The sequence below is a fragment of the Macrobrachium rosenbergii genome, chromosome 47 (genome assembly GCF_040412425.1).
Source record: "Macrobrachium rosenbergii isolate ZJJX-2024 chromosome 47, ASM4041242v1, whole genome shotgun sequence".
NCBI classification, from domain to species: domain Eukaryota; kingdom Metazoa; phylum Arthropoda; class Malacostraca; order Decapoda; family Palaemonidae; genus Macrobrachium; species Macrobrachium rosenbergii.
Window position 1 is genome coordinate 31,160,131 of NC_089787.1, and position 12,993 is coordinate 31,173,123.

The 12,993-nt window shown below is 37.1% G+C and overlaps 2 protein-coding genes across 12 annotated transcripts in view; one reads left to right on the forward strand and one right to left on the reverse strand.

Moving 5' to 3' along the window:
• LOC136830731 (otoferlin-like) overlaps positions 1–12,993 on the reverse strand; it is a 722,463-nt gene that overhangs the window by 62,920 nt on the left and 646,550 nt on the right. The window lies entirely within an intron of this gene.
• LOC136830966 (golgin subfamily A member 6-like protein 25) lies at positions 1,275–3,892 on the forward strand. The gene has a single exon (XM_067090923.1). It carries the CDS (start codon positions 1,582–1,584, stop codon positions 3,736–3,738), a length of 2,157 nt encoding a protein of 718 aa, XP_066947024.1. The 5' UTR covers positions 1,275–1,581; the 3' UTR covers positions 3,739–3,892.

Below are 12,993 nucleotides of genomic sequence, written 5' to 3' on the forward strand. Positions count from 1 at the left end.
GCAGCTCCAGTGCCGTTTCAAAGTGCTCTACAAACTCAAGTGCTTAGGATACTTGAAAAAAATGCCGAAGAATTGGAAATCCTTTAAAAATGCATAATAATAATGATAATAACAATAAAACAATAAAGTTCATCCATGTCATATGAGTGTACCAGGAGCTCGAAACAGTGTGGCGATGTCCATCTTGAAACACCCAATAGTTTCCCCCTTGGAGAAGAACTTCCTTGAATGCAGGACCTGCAATTGATGGGAATCAATGCAGAGATTTTAAACTTAAAAGGAAGAATTATTTCCCGTTGCCTTCGTCTTCTACAGATTTATGGAAGAGGGTTAAAAAAAATCATGAAATCTGAGAGTTTTGTATTTTTTGCACTGAAAGAGAAAATACTAAATGGGTTTGTTGAATCAGGAGCGTTTTATACATAAGTTACACGACTATATAAAAATCTCATCTATGTCCTTTTTCTTGATGACGGGTTGCGTTGTATGACATTAATTGAGAAGTGTCTTAGAGTGCTTACACATTCATTACGGTGCCTAAAGAATAGGTCATATTTGTATTTCGCTGAATAATAAGAATGGAATTAACGTTCTGAGAAAAAACTGCAGTATTTCTGGATTTAGAACGGAATTTTGATAATACACCCCTGGGAGAGAGAGAGAGAGAGAGAGAGAGAGAGAGAGAGAGAGAGAGAGAGAGAGAGAGAGAGAGAGAGAGACTCCTGAAAACAAGCGTTAGGATAAAATATATATATATATATATATATATATATATATATATATATATATATATATATATATATATATATATATGTGTGTGTGTGTGTGTGTGTGTGTGTGTGTGTGTGTGTGTGAGAGCGTGTGCGTCCGTATGTATGTATGTGTATATAATGTATATATATATATATATATATATATATATACATATATAAATATATATGCACACATACATACATACATATATTATGCACACTCACACACACACACACACATATATATATATATATATATATATATATATATATATATATATATATATATATATATATATATATATATATAGACAACTTTATGACAAAAACGCGGCTAACCAAATAATGCGGCGCTTGCAAGCGCAATACCAACTTGGATTTTCATCTCGGGGAAATAATATTAACTGACTGAACGATTAATTCGAAATACTTCAAACGGAAAATCGTCATCATCTTTTGGGTATTACATAAGTACGCCATAATCATTCCATCTCCATAGAGACAATTTTCTCACGAGTTGAGCAGCGGGGGTTCATAACGTGTGTGTGTGTGTGTGTGTGTGTGTGTGTGTGTGTGTGTGTGTGTGTGTGTGTGTGTGTGTGTGTGTGTGTGTGTGAGAGAGAGAGAGAGAGAGAGAGAGAGAGAAAGAGAGAGACTTCGAGGACGTTACAAGGCTCCACTGAAGCCTCCGAGAGCTACGAAGTGCGAAGGCGGAAAGAGACCCATCCCCTCCTTCTTCAGGTTCTTCCGCAGCAGCAGATCCGGAGACACGAGAGGCTTTTTTAGATTCTAACCCTAAGGCAAACCACTTAGAAGGGTAGTATTCATTATGAATAGTTACAGTGTCAAATGTGTTCAATTTGTTACTAGTGCTTTGGCCCGGGTCCCTCATGTTGGATCCGTGGATTTTTCTATTATAACTGGATTCCTCCAACAAGGGTCTGCAGCGAGTGTCCTTCACAGGAATTGGTTCGCTGGACTCTTGGGTGCAATTGGAGGAAATTACTTTTATAACTTCCACCAGGAGAAAGCGGCCCGGAAACGTACACAAGACGAGAACCTAAGGATTCTTAGTGACATGGACGATTTGCGGGCTACTTGTGACATCTGGAAAAAGAACCTTGAAGAAGAACGACAGAAGAACAGGCAACTCCTAGAGGATATCGGCAACACGAAACACGCTGAGGAAGCCCTCAAACAGAGGGTTTACAAATTGGAAAAGGATTTAGCTAACGACAAGGTCAAGCATTTGGAAGATCTACTGGATATGGAAGAAGCGGCAAATAATCGGATTCAAATGGTCGAAGAAAAGCTTCACGATTTGGTATCTGAAAATAACGCTTTCAAGAAGATCCTCGAAAAAAATAAAGATGTAATATTACGGCAACAACAAGAACTCGACGACATGAATGGCCTCCTCACGGAAAAAGATTTGGAAACAGGGAGAGAAAGCCTTCGAAATGAGGAGCTTATTAGAACGCAGGAAAAGAAACTACAGGCTGACGGACGCTACATCCAGGAACTAGAGGAGATGGTACAACATCTAGAAATCGATCGTGACGGCCTTCGGAAACGTCTGAATGAACGCGAGGCCGAAAACCATCTGAATTTACAAAAGGCAAACGGCAACATAGCTAAGCTCGAAAGAGAGGTTCAGCTTTGTTTAAATGAGAAGAAGGATATGACTGAAAAAATGGATAAACAGGAGAAAGTAAAAGACGAAGAGATCTTAAAACTCAAGGAGGACATCCTTCTCTTGGAGAGAAAGAACCTGAACGAAAACGAACGAGCAAAAGAATTGGAATCTCGCAACGAGGAGCTGGAAAACCAGCTGGCAGCCTTTGCTCGTGAGAAAGAAGACCTTCTCAGAAGTCTGCAGGGACAGAAGGAAATCGTGAAGGAATTGTCAGAAACGGTACGCCAGATAACCGAAGAGAAAAAGCAGATGGAAGAACAACTTGAAAAGGAGGTAAAGTTGCGCGAGGAACAGTTACTAACTGTGAATTTGGTGAGTAATTTGAATGCAAAGCTGAGAGAGCAGTGTGAGAAGGCCTTCGAGGAAAGTGTCCGCAGGGAACAGGCCGAGGCTGCTTTGCGAAAGGAATTTGATACGCAAGCCCAGAACTTGAAAAAGGCCCTCGCTTACATTCAACAGTTAGAGTCTAAAAACGAAGAGCTGAAGAATGTCAATGCGAAAAATGAAGAGTCAATTGTGAAACACCAGAACGAAATTGATGACCTGGAATCTCTCAATCGTGACCTCGTCGAGGAAATGGATCAGACCAAAGCTGCTTGCCAAAAGAGGATTGGTCAATTGGAAGACGAATTGCGTCATACTCAAGCTCTGATGAATTTGGCCGAGGATCACCAAAAACAAGAGAAAGAAAGGCTTCAAGAAGAAATTAAGCAGAATGAGAAGGAAAATGCACGACTGAGAAGGCAAATAGAGACCTTGGAAAGGCAGAAGGAATTAGCGGCAAAGGAGAATGAGCAAAGACATAACGATTTGCAAGATGTCAATGATCTGCTCAGACAGAAGTTGGAGGAGGCCAGTGTGAGGAACCAAGACCTCATCGAGCAAATCGCCCAACAGGACAACAGAATTGAAGAGCTGCTGAAGGAAATGGCCATTGAGAAAACGACCCACAACCGAGAGCTGATGAATGTCATGGAAAACGCTGAAGAGAGAATGAGAAAAGTCGAAGGCAAAAGGAAAGTTTTGAAGTTTGCATATGAGGAACTGGAGAGGAGGATCGAGGAACTCCAGAGGAGGATTGAGGAACTCATGAGGATGATTGAGGAACTCGAGAGGAGGAACGAGGACCTGGAGAGGAGGAACGAGGACCTGGAGAGGACGAACGCGAAAGAATACTCCGTCATCAGAAAGCAGCGCCAGATAATGGAGGATATTTACTCCCACTTGGATGAAGTGCAGGCGGAGATGAGAGGCATGGCAGGAGAAGAGCTGGAAGAAGACTCCGATTAAAAACTCAACACCGATGGTGAAGAGCTTGACGATTCGTCTGGTGCATCGTGAGACGTCCCTGCAGGCTGAGACACTCCGAAGGGCAGCGTGGATAAGTCGCAGCTTGGCTTGACGACTGCGGGGTCGAAGATGCACCTCTGGCAGCGTGGGAAGGATTCCAAGATCCTTCCTAGGTTCCTCTGAAGGCGTTCCCCACGCCTTCCGGGAGGTTCCTCTGAAGGCCTTCCCCACACCTTCCGAGGTTCCTCTCAAGGTGTTCCCCACACCTTCCGAGGTTCCTCTCAAGGTGTTCCCCACACCTTCCGAGGTTCCTCTCAAAGGTGTTCCCCACACCTTCCGAGGTTCCTTTGAATGTGTGGCAGGGGTCCCTCCCTAGCTGCCTTTGGTGTGTGTTCGACTTTGCAGTCGTCAGGCTAGTCTGTGACCTATTCATTTCGCCCTAGGAGTTGTCTGTCTCTCGTCAGTCGAGCCTGACTGACTAACATCATCACTTTTCCCTGCTGCACAAAAACACACCATTTAACCTAGCCACTGAGGGGGGGGGGGTCGGGGGCAGCCAGCCCACCCTCAGTGCCGGTCCCAAGCCCGGATAAATAGGGAGGGTTGGAATATGTCCGTAAAATGTTCACCAAAACCAAAGGTAAAATGAGCTGTTTAAAGATTTTATCTATTCTATGAGATCTTAAAGCTATAAAAACCTCAGCCTTTTCTTACTTCTTAAGATCCTGTAACAACTATCTATGGTAAAGTAATAATAATAATAATAATAATAATAATAATAATAATAATAATAATAATAATAATAATAATAATAATAATAATAATAATAAAAATAATAATAATAGTCACAGGATCTTATGAAGTAAGAAAAGACTGAGGTCTATACAGCAGCAAATTTCAGGGAATATATAAAATTGAAAATTGTACATATATATAAATGAATATGTGTGTGTGTGTGTACATAAATAAAGGCAATTTCCATTTAGGAAATGTGAAGCAACGGAGTGGTTTCAATTGCCTTTATTTATACCAGGATCTGATTCATGCATTCATCACGTTGCATATCTTCGTGATTCAGTTATACATATGTATGTATGTATGTATGTATGTATGTATGTATGTATGTATGTATGTATGTATGTATGTATGTACATACATACATACATACATACGTACATACATATATATGTATAACTGAAGCACGAAGATATGCAACGTGATGAATGCATGAGTCAGGATCCTGGTATAAATAAAGGCAATTGAAACTGCTCCTTGTTTCACATTTCCTTTGTGAAATTGCCTTTATTTATGTACACACACACACACACATATATATATGTGTGTGTGTGTATAGATAAATAAATATATATATATATATATGTATATAAATATATTATATATATATATATATATATATATATATATATATATATACATATATATATATATATAATATATATATATATATATATATATATATATATATATATATATATATATATATATATATATATATACATATACACACACACACACACACACGAGCCTGCAGAGTCACAAAGTTACCAAACCATTCATCACTTACAATTCCCAATCGGTGATAACCTCGACGTAGCGCGAATTGGGTATTAAAACGAAGTGTAGCTTAAAACAGCTTAAGCTACAAATGTCGTTTAGTACCCAATTCGCCTTACTTCGGGAATATCACCGAAGGGGAATTGTAAGTGATGAACGGTTTGGTAACTTTGTGACTCAAACACTCGACAGTACAAACCAACGACCTCCAGTCGACGTTCAAAACCATTCGGCTGAATGGAAATATTGACTACTTGAAAAAAATATCAAGAACAACAAATGGCAGGCCTTCAAAAGGAAGCAATTAACACGAGGGAGTTACCTCAAGACCAAGAGGAGTCCTACATGTGAGAAATGACCTTTCCAGAAACAGAATGGCTTTACTCATGCCACGTAACTGTCAGTTCCTACTTTGGAAAGATGAATCTGTTATGTATAATAATAATAATAATAATAATAATAATATAATAATAATAATAATAATAATAATAATATAATAATAATAATGTTGCGGGGGAGGAACACTTATTCAGTACAATGAAGAACAAGAAGGAGAAAAAGATCAGATATGGCAATGTCTATTTCAATTAAACTTATATAAAAAAAATTACTGTATACTTGTGTATACTTACGTTAGCCGTTTAAAAATTTCACAGTAATTTCATATGTAAGCTTGGTTGAAAAAGACATTGCCATTCTGACCCTTTTCTTCTTCATGTGCTTAATAATAATAATAATAATAATAATAAATAATAATAATAATATAATTTGGCAGCAGACCCTCTTTCTAACCAGGTTCTATTGATTGCTGCTTCAGCTGCATTTATTTTGTAGAAAACTTTTCTATTTTCTTCAGTGGAGGAAACAGCTCGCCTATAGTTATTTCATGGGAAAAGTCAAAATCTGGATTCTGCTTCTTTGTATATTCTATGGGGTTAGTTCTATACAATTGTTGCCGCGACGTTTCGACAGACTCTTCTGTCATTCTCCAGCAGGAGCTAGTAGAGGACTGGCAGATTGCATAGGTCCTTCTGAACTTACACACGGAAGGCTTCAGCGGCGGGGTCATGGACGGCGAATTCTGATTGGTTGCGGTCGGCGAACTTCAAGCCAAATTTCTGCGGCGAAGCTCGATCCTGACAGATCTTCGCAACCTGGGAATATCATTCATTCCAGTGCCAGTGGGAACGCTGGAATGAATGATATTCCCAGGTTGCGAAGATCTGTCAGGATCGAGCTTAATCGCAGAAATTTAATTGAAGTTCGCCGACTGCAACCAATCAGAATTCGCCGTCCATGACCCCTGCTGAAGCCCGTATAAGTTCAGAAGGACTATGCAAATCTGCCAGCCCTCTACTAGCTCCCGCTGGAGAATGACAGAAGAGTCTGTCGAAACGTCGCGGCAACAATTGTATAGAACTAACTGTATTGAATATATAAAGAAGCAGAATCCAGATTTTGACTTTTCCCCCATGAAATAACAAATATAGGCGAGCTGTTAGCACGCACCTCCACTGAAGAGAAGTCCGCAATAAGGAAAATAGAAAAAGTCTTCTACAAAATAAATGCAGCTGAAGCAGCAATAATATTCAATAGAACCAATAATAATAATAATAATAATAATAATAATAATAATAATAATAATAATAAAAACATTATTATTATTATTATGAAAAATAAGTAAACACTCACATGAAAAATACAAAAAGACAAGTAACTTGCTAATTCAGATGCCATAAAAAAATTCCAAATGAAGTGTAAGTGGAAGAAAAGGTTACCTTCTGCTTTTAAAACTTTATCAAGAAATGATAAATGTTTTCGAATTTCAAAATAGGGAGAAAATGTTACCTTCATGTTTTATTGCTTCATTGGGAAGTAAATAAATGCCTTCAATATTTAAAACTCCATTGGGAAGTAAATAAATTTTTTCAATATTTAAATCTTCACTGGGAAGGAAACAAATGTTTTCAGTGTTTAAAACTTCATTGGGAAGTAAATAAATTTTTTTCAATATTTAAATCTTCACTGGAAAGGAAACGAATTTTTTCAGTATTTAAAGCTTCATTGGGAAATAAATTTTTTCAATATTTAAATCTTCACTGGGAAGGAGATAAATGCTTTCAGTATTTAAAACTTCATTGAGAAGAAAATAAATTTTTTCAATATTTAAATCTTCACTGGGAAGTAAATAAATATTTTCAATATATTTAAAACTTCACTGGAAAGTAAATAAATGTTGTCAATGTTTAAATCTTCACTGCAAAGTAAATAAATGTTTTCAGTATTTAAAACTTCATTGGGAAGTACATAAATGTTTTCAATATTTAAATCTTCACTGGGAAATAAATGTTTTCAATATTTAAATCTTCACTGCGAAGTAAATAACGTTTTCAGTATTTAAAACTTCACTGGGAAGTAAATAAATGTTTTCAAGATTTAAATCTTCACTGCGAAGTAAATAAATGTTTTCAGTATTTAAAACTTCACTGGGAAGTAAATAAATGTTTTCAAGATTTAAGAAGTAAATAAATGTTTTCAAGATTTAAATCTTCACTGCGAAGTAAATAAATGTTTTCAGTATTTAAAACTTCATTGGGAAGTAAATAAGTGTTTTCACTGTTTAAATCTTCACTGGGAAGTAAATAAATGTTTTCAATGCTTAAATCTTCACTGGGAAGTAAATATTTTCAGTATTTAAATCTTCACTGGGAAGTAAATAAATGTTTTCAGTATTTAAATCTTCACTGGGAAGAAAATAAATGTTTTCAATATTTAAAACATCATTTGGCAAGGAAACAAACTTTTTCAACATTTAAAACTTCCAATAGCTTATTTTTGGAGAAGTCTATTTTAAATTTAATTGGTAATTGTATTTCAAATCTAAATGGTAACTATATAAAAGTATACTAAGCTTGGCCTGAAGAGTGAAATTTTTTGTACAACTAAGGCCCATATCACGTGACATGTTTTGGCCGGTTATGGCCACAACTTATCAAGAAAATCCAACGTTCATCATCATAATGGACAAAATATTCATGAATAATTAATGAAATGAAAAAAAAAAAAAAAACTTGAAGACTAATCCTTTACTTGGAAGGCGGTTTGTTTCTTAACTGAGAGCTAGCATGGAGATGGTAATTATCCTCTTTCCATTTTTTTTTGAAATGGCACAATAATTCTAGTGACATTAAAGTATCCTTCAACTGATCATCCTACGTAGAGATTTCCAGTATAATGCAAAATAACTTTTATCCTAGAAAACAGATTAGACATTTTCCCTCATGGGCAAAAAAAAGAGAAAAAAAATCACTTCCAACCGTAAAATAAAGTAAAAGAAAGATTGTTTATAAGAGTGTCGGTTTGAACTTCATTATAACATTCCAGTTCTGAGAACTAAAAATATAAAAACAATGCCCGATTGAACCTTTCCACTACTGCCGTTTCATTACGACTGAAAATACAACAATGATATTATTTTTAAATTCAAATAATTACTATATAATATCCTATTCATAACAAGGCCCGCTAGAAAGCCAACTGCAATCAAAGCCTTTTCCTCAAATTGCAGTTCCAAGTTTATTAATATTCGTCATTAAAATTCCGAGTAAACGTCCGCGGAGTCAACACAAACGATGTGCATGAATCCATTTCAGTTGCAGCCAAATACTAAATACTGACGAATCCTGTTGCTTTCGAAATCAATATTCTCAAAATACGAATTTCCACATTTTCATTCATGCACGGAAATAGCTGTTAACATTCTCCCGTGTTTATGCAGTTCTCTCCTGACATAAATAGATCTGCAATGACGCCAAACGTCATTACAGCTGGTTTACGTGTAATCATTACGATATACTGCTTTCGTTACGATAACGAAAGCATAAATTTTGCTGTGTAACAGCGACGTAACGTCTCTGGTGTGTATAGCGGATTCCAAGACCCAAGGCTGGATCCACAACTTGTAGTCAACAAATTACCTCTCCCGGTCTACCTAATAATTAAGGGTAGGCCGTTCTAATGAGTTTTTTTCCCCTAGGCCTATCTTCTACTGCAACTCCTTCCACATCTATCTGCTTCATATTCCGCTCTCTCTCTCTCTCTCTCTCTCTCTCTCTCTCTCTCTCTCTCTCTCTCTCTCTCACATACAAGAATCCACGCGTAAACACATACAAATAACGTACTTGAGTACTTTTTGAAATTCAATAAATATAATCAATTTTCTTCAAAGCACTTCATCAACTATTCTACTCTGATCGACCTGTGCATCTTGACAGGTTCTACAAAGTCGATATGAACGTCCTAATCCGGGTTTTGTCAATTCGACACAAAGTACTTATATGGGTTTACCAATTTGAAACAAGGTTCTTATCTTGATTATACGTGTTAAATGCGAAGTTCTTGTCAGGTTTTACCAAGTCGAAAAAAGTTCCTATCGGGATTTTACCAAGTCGATGCGAAGTTAAATTCTTATCTGGGTTTTACAAAGTCCACAAAATATTAATAAGAGGTTTTACCGGGTCCTTCAATACTCAGAAAGGACCCGTAATTTATTTCCAAGGAAAACCGAGCCCCCTTCTTTCCAAGTTTGTGTATGTAATGAGACTGACAACATTAAATCTTGCAATCGTAAATCGTAAAGATTTATTCTTCTCTATATGTACGAGTTATCTCTACAGCTTACACTAAAACAGTATTACTTCTGAAGCATACACTAAAACAGTAATAACTTTGAAGCATACACTAAATCTCACTGGCACGAATATCCCGCCCCTCGTTCGGGCTGAAGTATCCTGTCATCGAATTAGATTCCTGAAAGCCATCACAACTTAAAGGAATGATCTTTGGTCCATACCAGTTCTTAATACAAATATTTGATGAAAATCTGTAGAGTAGTTCTGTCTGCCGATAAGCGACCGAAAGAATTGATAAAAACATGAGTAAACGAGACCAATGCTAAACTGAATTGGTGGGCCACTTAAGAATCGTCTGTAATCCTCTACTAATGCAGCTGAATTGGATTGTATAATTGGAATACAAAATTTAGGCCACAGGCCTAGCGCTGGGACCTATGAGGTCATCCAGCACATTAAAATGATGTTGAAACAATTTTCAGGAGATGGTGGAAAGTAAGATGGAAGAAAGAGAATATGGACGGATATTTATAAAAAAGGAATGAAAGGGGTTGCAGCCATGGGCCGAAGGGACGCTGCAAAGAACCTCAAGTAATGCCTATTGTGCACCGCGTGAGGTACACTGACAGCACTGCCCCCCTACGGGGAATTCAGACATACAAACACACACACCAAATCCAATCTTCACGGTTCAAGTCACTGAGTACACTAATGTTCCTTCTCTTATGCAAGCCACGGGCAAAGGACCGAAGGGGGTGCATTAAACAAATTCCTCCAGGGCTGCACGAAATTACCTTCGGACGGAATACTAAACAAACAAACGAAACGTAATGAAACTCTTTAAAAGCAGCAACAATTGAAGGGGAATGTACATAAAACATGTTGCAACTTAATTATCCCTTCTCTCAAACAGGCAGGTGGTTTTTAATTACACTGATGTTGCACATTAATAAGTCACCGATAACACTACTTGAATCGCCAGTGATTTTTAATACATTGATGTTTTATTAATAAGTTATCAAAAACACTGCTTAAATATTTAAGCACGTGGATTTTAATCACATCGTTATTGTATTGGTAAGTCGTCGATTACACTGCATTTAAATAAATAAAAACAAATTATACTCACAACACACAAAAAAAGATGATTTTGTGCTACCTTTTGCTGTCTCATAAATGCTATCAACGCGGCACCTATTTCCAAAATCTAATTGTAGGACAATCTATAAATCTTACTACCTAACATGCAAGGCATACGACGCTTCTATGATGTAGCCTTAACCAGATAGGTATGATACAGAACGCAGATACACATCTCCTAGTCTAAGAGAACGACGCCTCTTCTGCGATTGAATTTCATAACGCCTTTATGGACGACAGGTTCCGACGCCCCTGATGTACTGCGTATTACGGGACTAAATTCCCACTTTGATAGCGGCACAGAGAACAGTAGAGAAGATGCCTAAGAGAATAATCATTCTCTCTCTCTCTCTCTTCAAAGATACCCTAAAAGGACTTACTTAATTGTTGGAATTCGAATATAAAACTTGGGCTAAAAGTCAAGCGCTGATACCTACGAGGTCATTCAGCGCTAAATAACAATGTTGAAACAACTGTTGGGAGAGGTGAAGAGTCAGATGGAAGAAAGAGAACATGGACGTAGGTATAGTAAAAGGAACGAAAGGGTTTGCAACTAGGGGCCGAAAGGACGCCGCAAAGAACCTTAAGTAATACCTACAGTGCACCGCTTGAGGCACACTGACGGAACTAACCCCTCCCCCCACCTACGGGGGAATACTTAGGTATGATGCAGGAAGTCCGTCTTGAAAAACTACAGCATTCGTACAATCAATGATGAAGTCTAATTCCCGCTAATGACTTTTGTCACCTTGGTATGTATTATCGGCCTTCAGCAGAACACACGAAAAGAAGAGAAAAAAAAAAAACGAAATGAAATGGAAACAAACCATACATCCTTCCTCTTCACTTCCTGACATACCGCCACGTTTCAACAAACTGTCAAAGCAACAGCGTTTCTCTTGTACCGTGCAACCGATTGGCAGGTGAACACACACCTGGTCGAATAACAATGAGAGCAAAAATCCTGCAAGGGGCATATATATATATATATATATATATATATATATATATATATATATATATATATATATATATATATATATATATATATATATATATATATATATATATATATATATATATATATATATATATATATATATATATTTTTTTTTTATGTGACAGTGTGGCCTAAATTTGACTGCGCATGCATAATAGCGAGTATATAAAAAGTTCTTACATTTTCCCTAGGAAAAAATTCTCCGGAAAAAGTTCTCTGAGATTACTACACATCCACTCTTTAACGTTACAACCAAGACTGAAATTATGGTATAAAAAACATCAGCTGTTTTAGAGAGAGAGAGAGAGAGAGAGAGAGAGAGAGAGAGAGAGAGAGAGAGAGAGTTGATTTTGTAAATTTGTTTCCCTTTCCCTGACAAATCATAACACTAGCTGTAGTACGAAAGAGAGAGAGAGAGAGAGAGAGAGAGAGAGAGAGAGAGAGAGAGAGAGAGAGAGAGAGAGAACGTTTGGGGTCCAATTTAAATTGCTAATAGTGTAACAGTTTAATCCCGGGTCCCCAAAGAACGTCACATCAAAATTCATTGGAAACCATTAGAATAATTTTCGTTAACAGTACGTCATACAGATTTTATTCTTCAGCGTCTCAAAGGGAAACTACTGTTGAAGAAGAAGAAGAACAACAACAACAACAAGAAGAAAAAGAAGAAGAAGAAGAAGAAGATGCATAAAATTGGATGTACTACAATTTAAAACACTGAAATGATGGTTGATGTTTTTTAAGTTTTCATGGAGGAGTCCGAGACTCGAGACTTCTTGAGTGATAAAATGCTCACCCTTTATAGACGCAGCTCTAAACGATTTGGAGAATACAGGAGAAAGTAAAGAACTTTTTTACATGTTCGTCAAACAAACTCTAACGAATGATGGTGTTAGGTTTTCACGGAGG

Coding starts and splice junctions, on each gene's coding strand:
- LOC136830966 (XM_067090923.1), top strand. CDS start 1,582: ATGAATAGTTACAGTGTCAAATGTGTTCAATTTGTTACTAGTGCTTTG.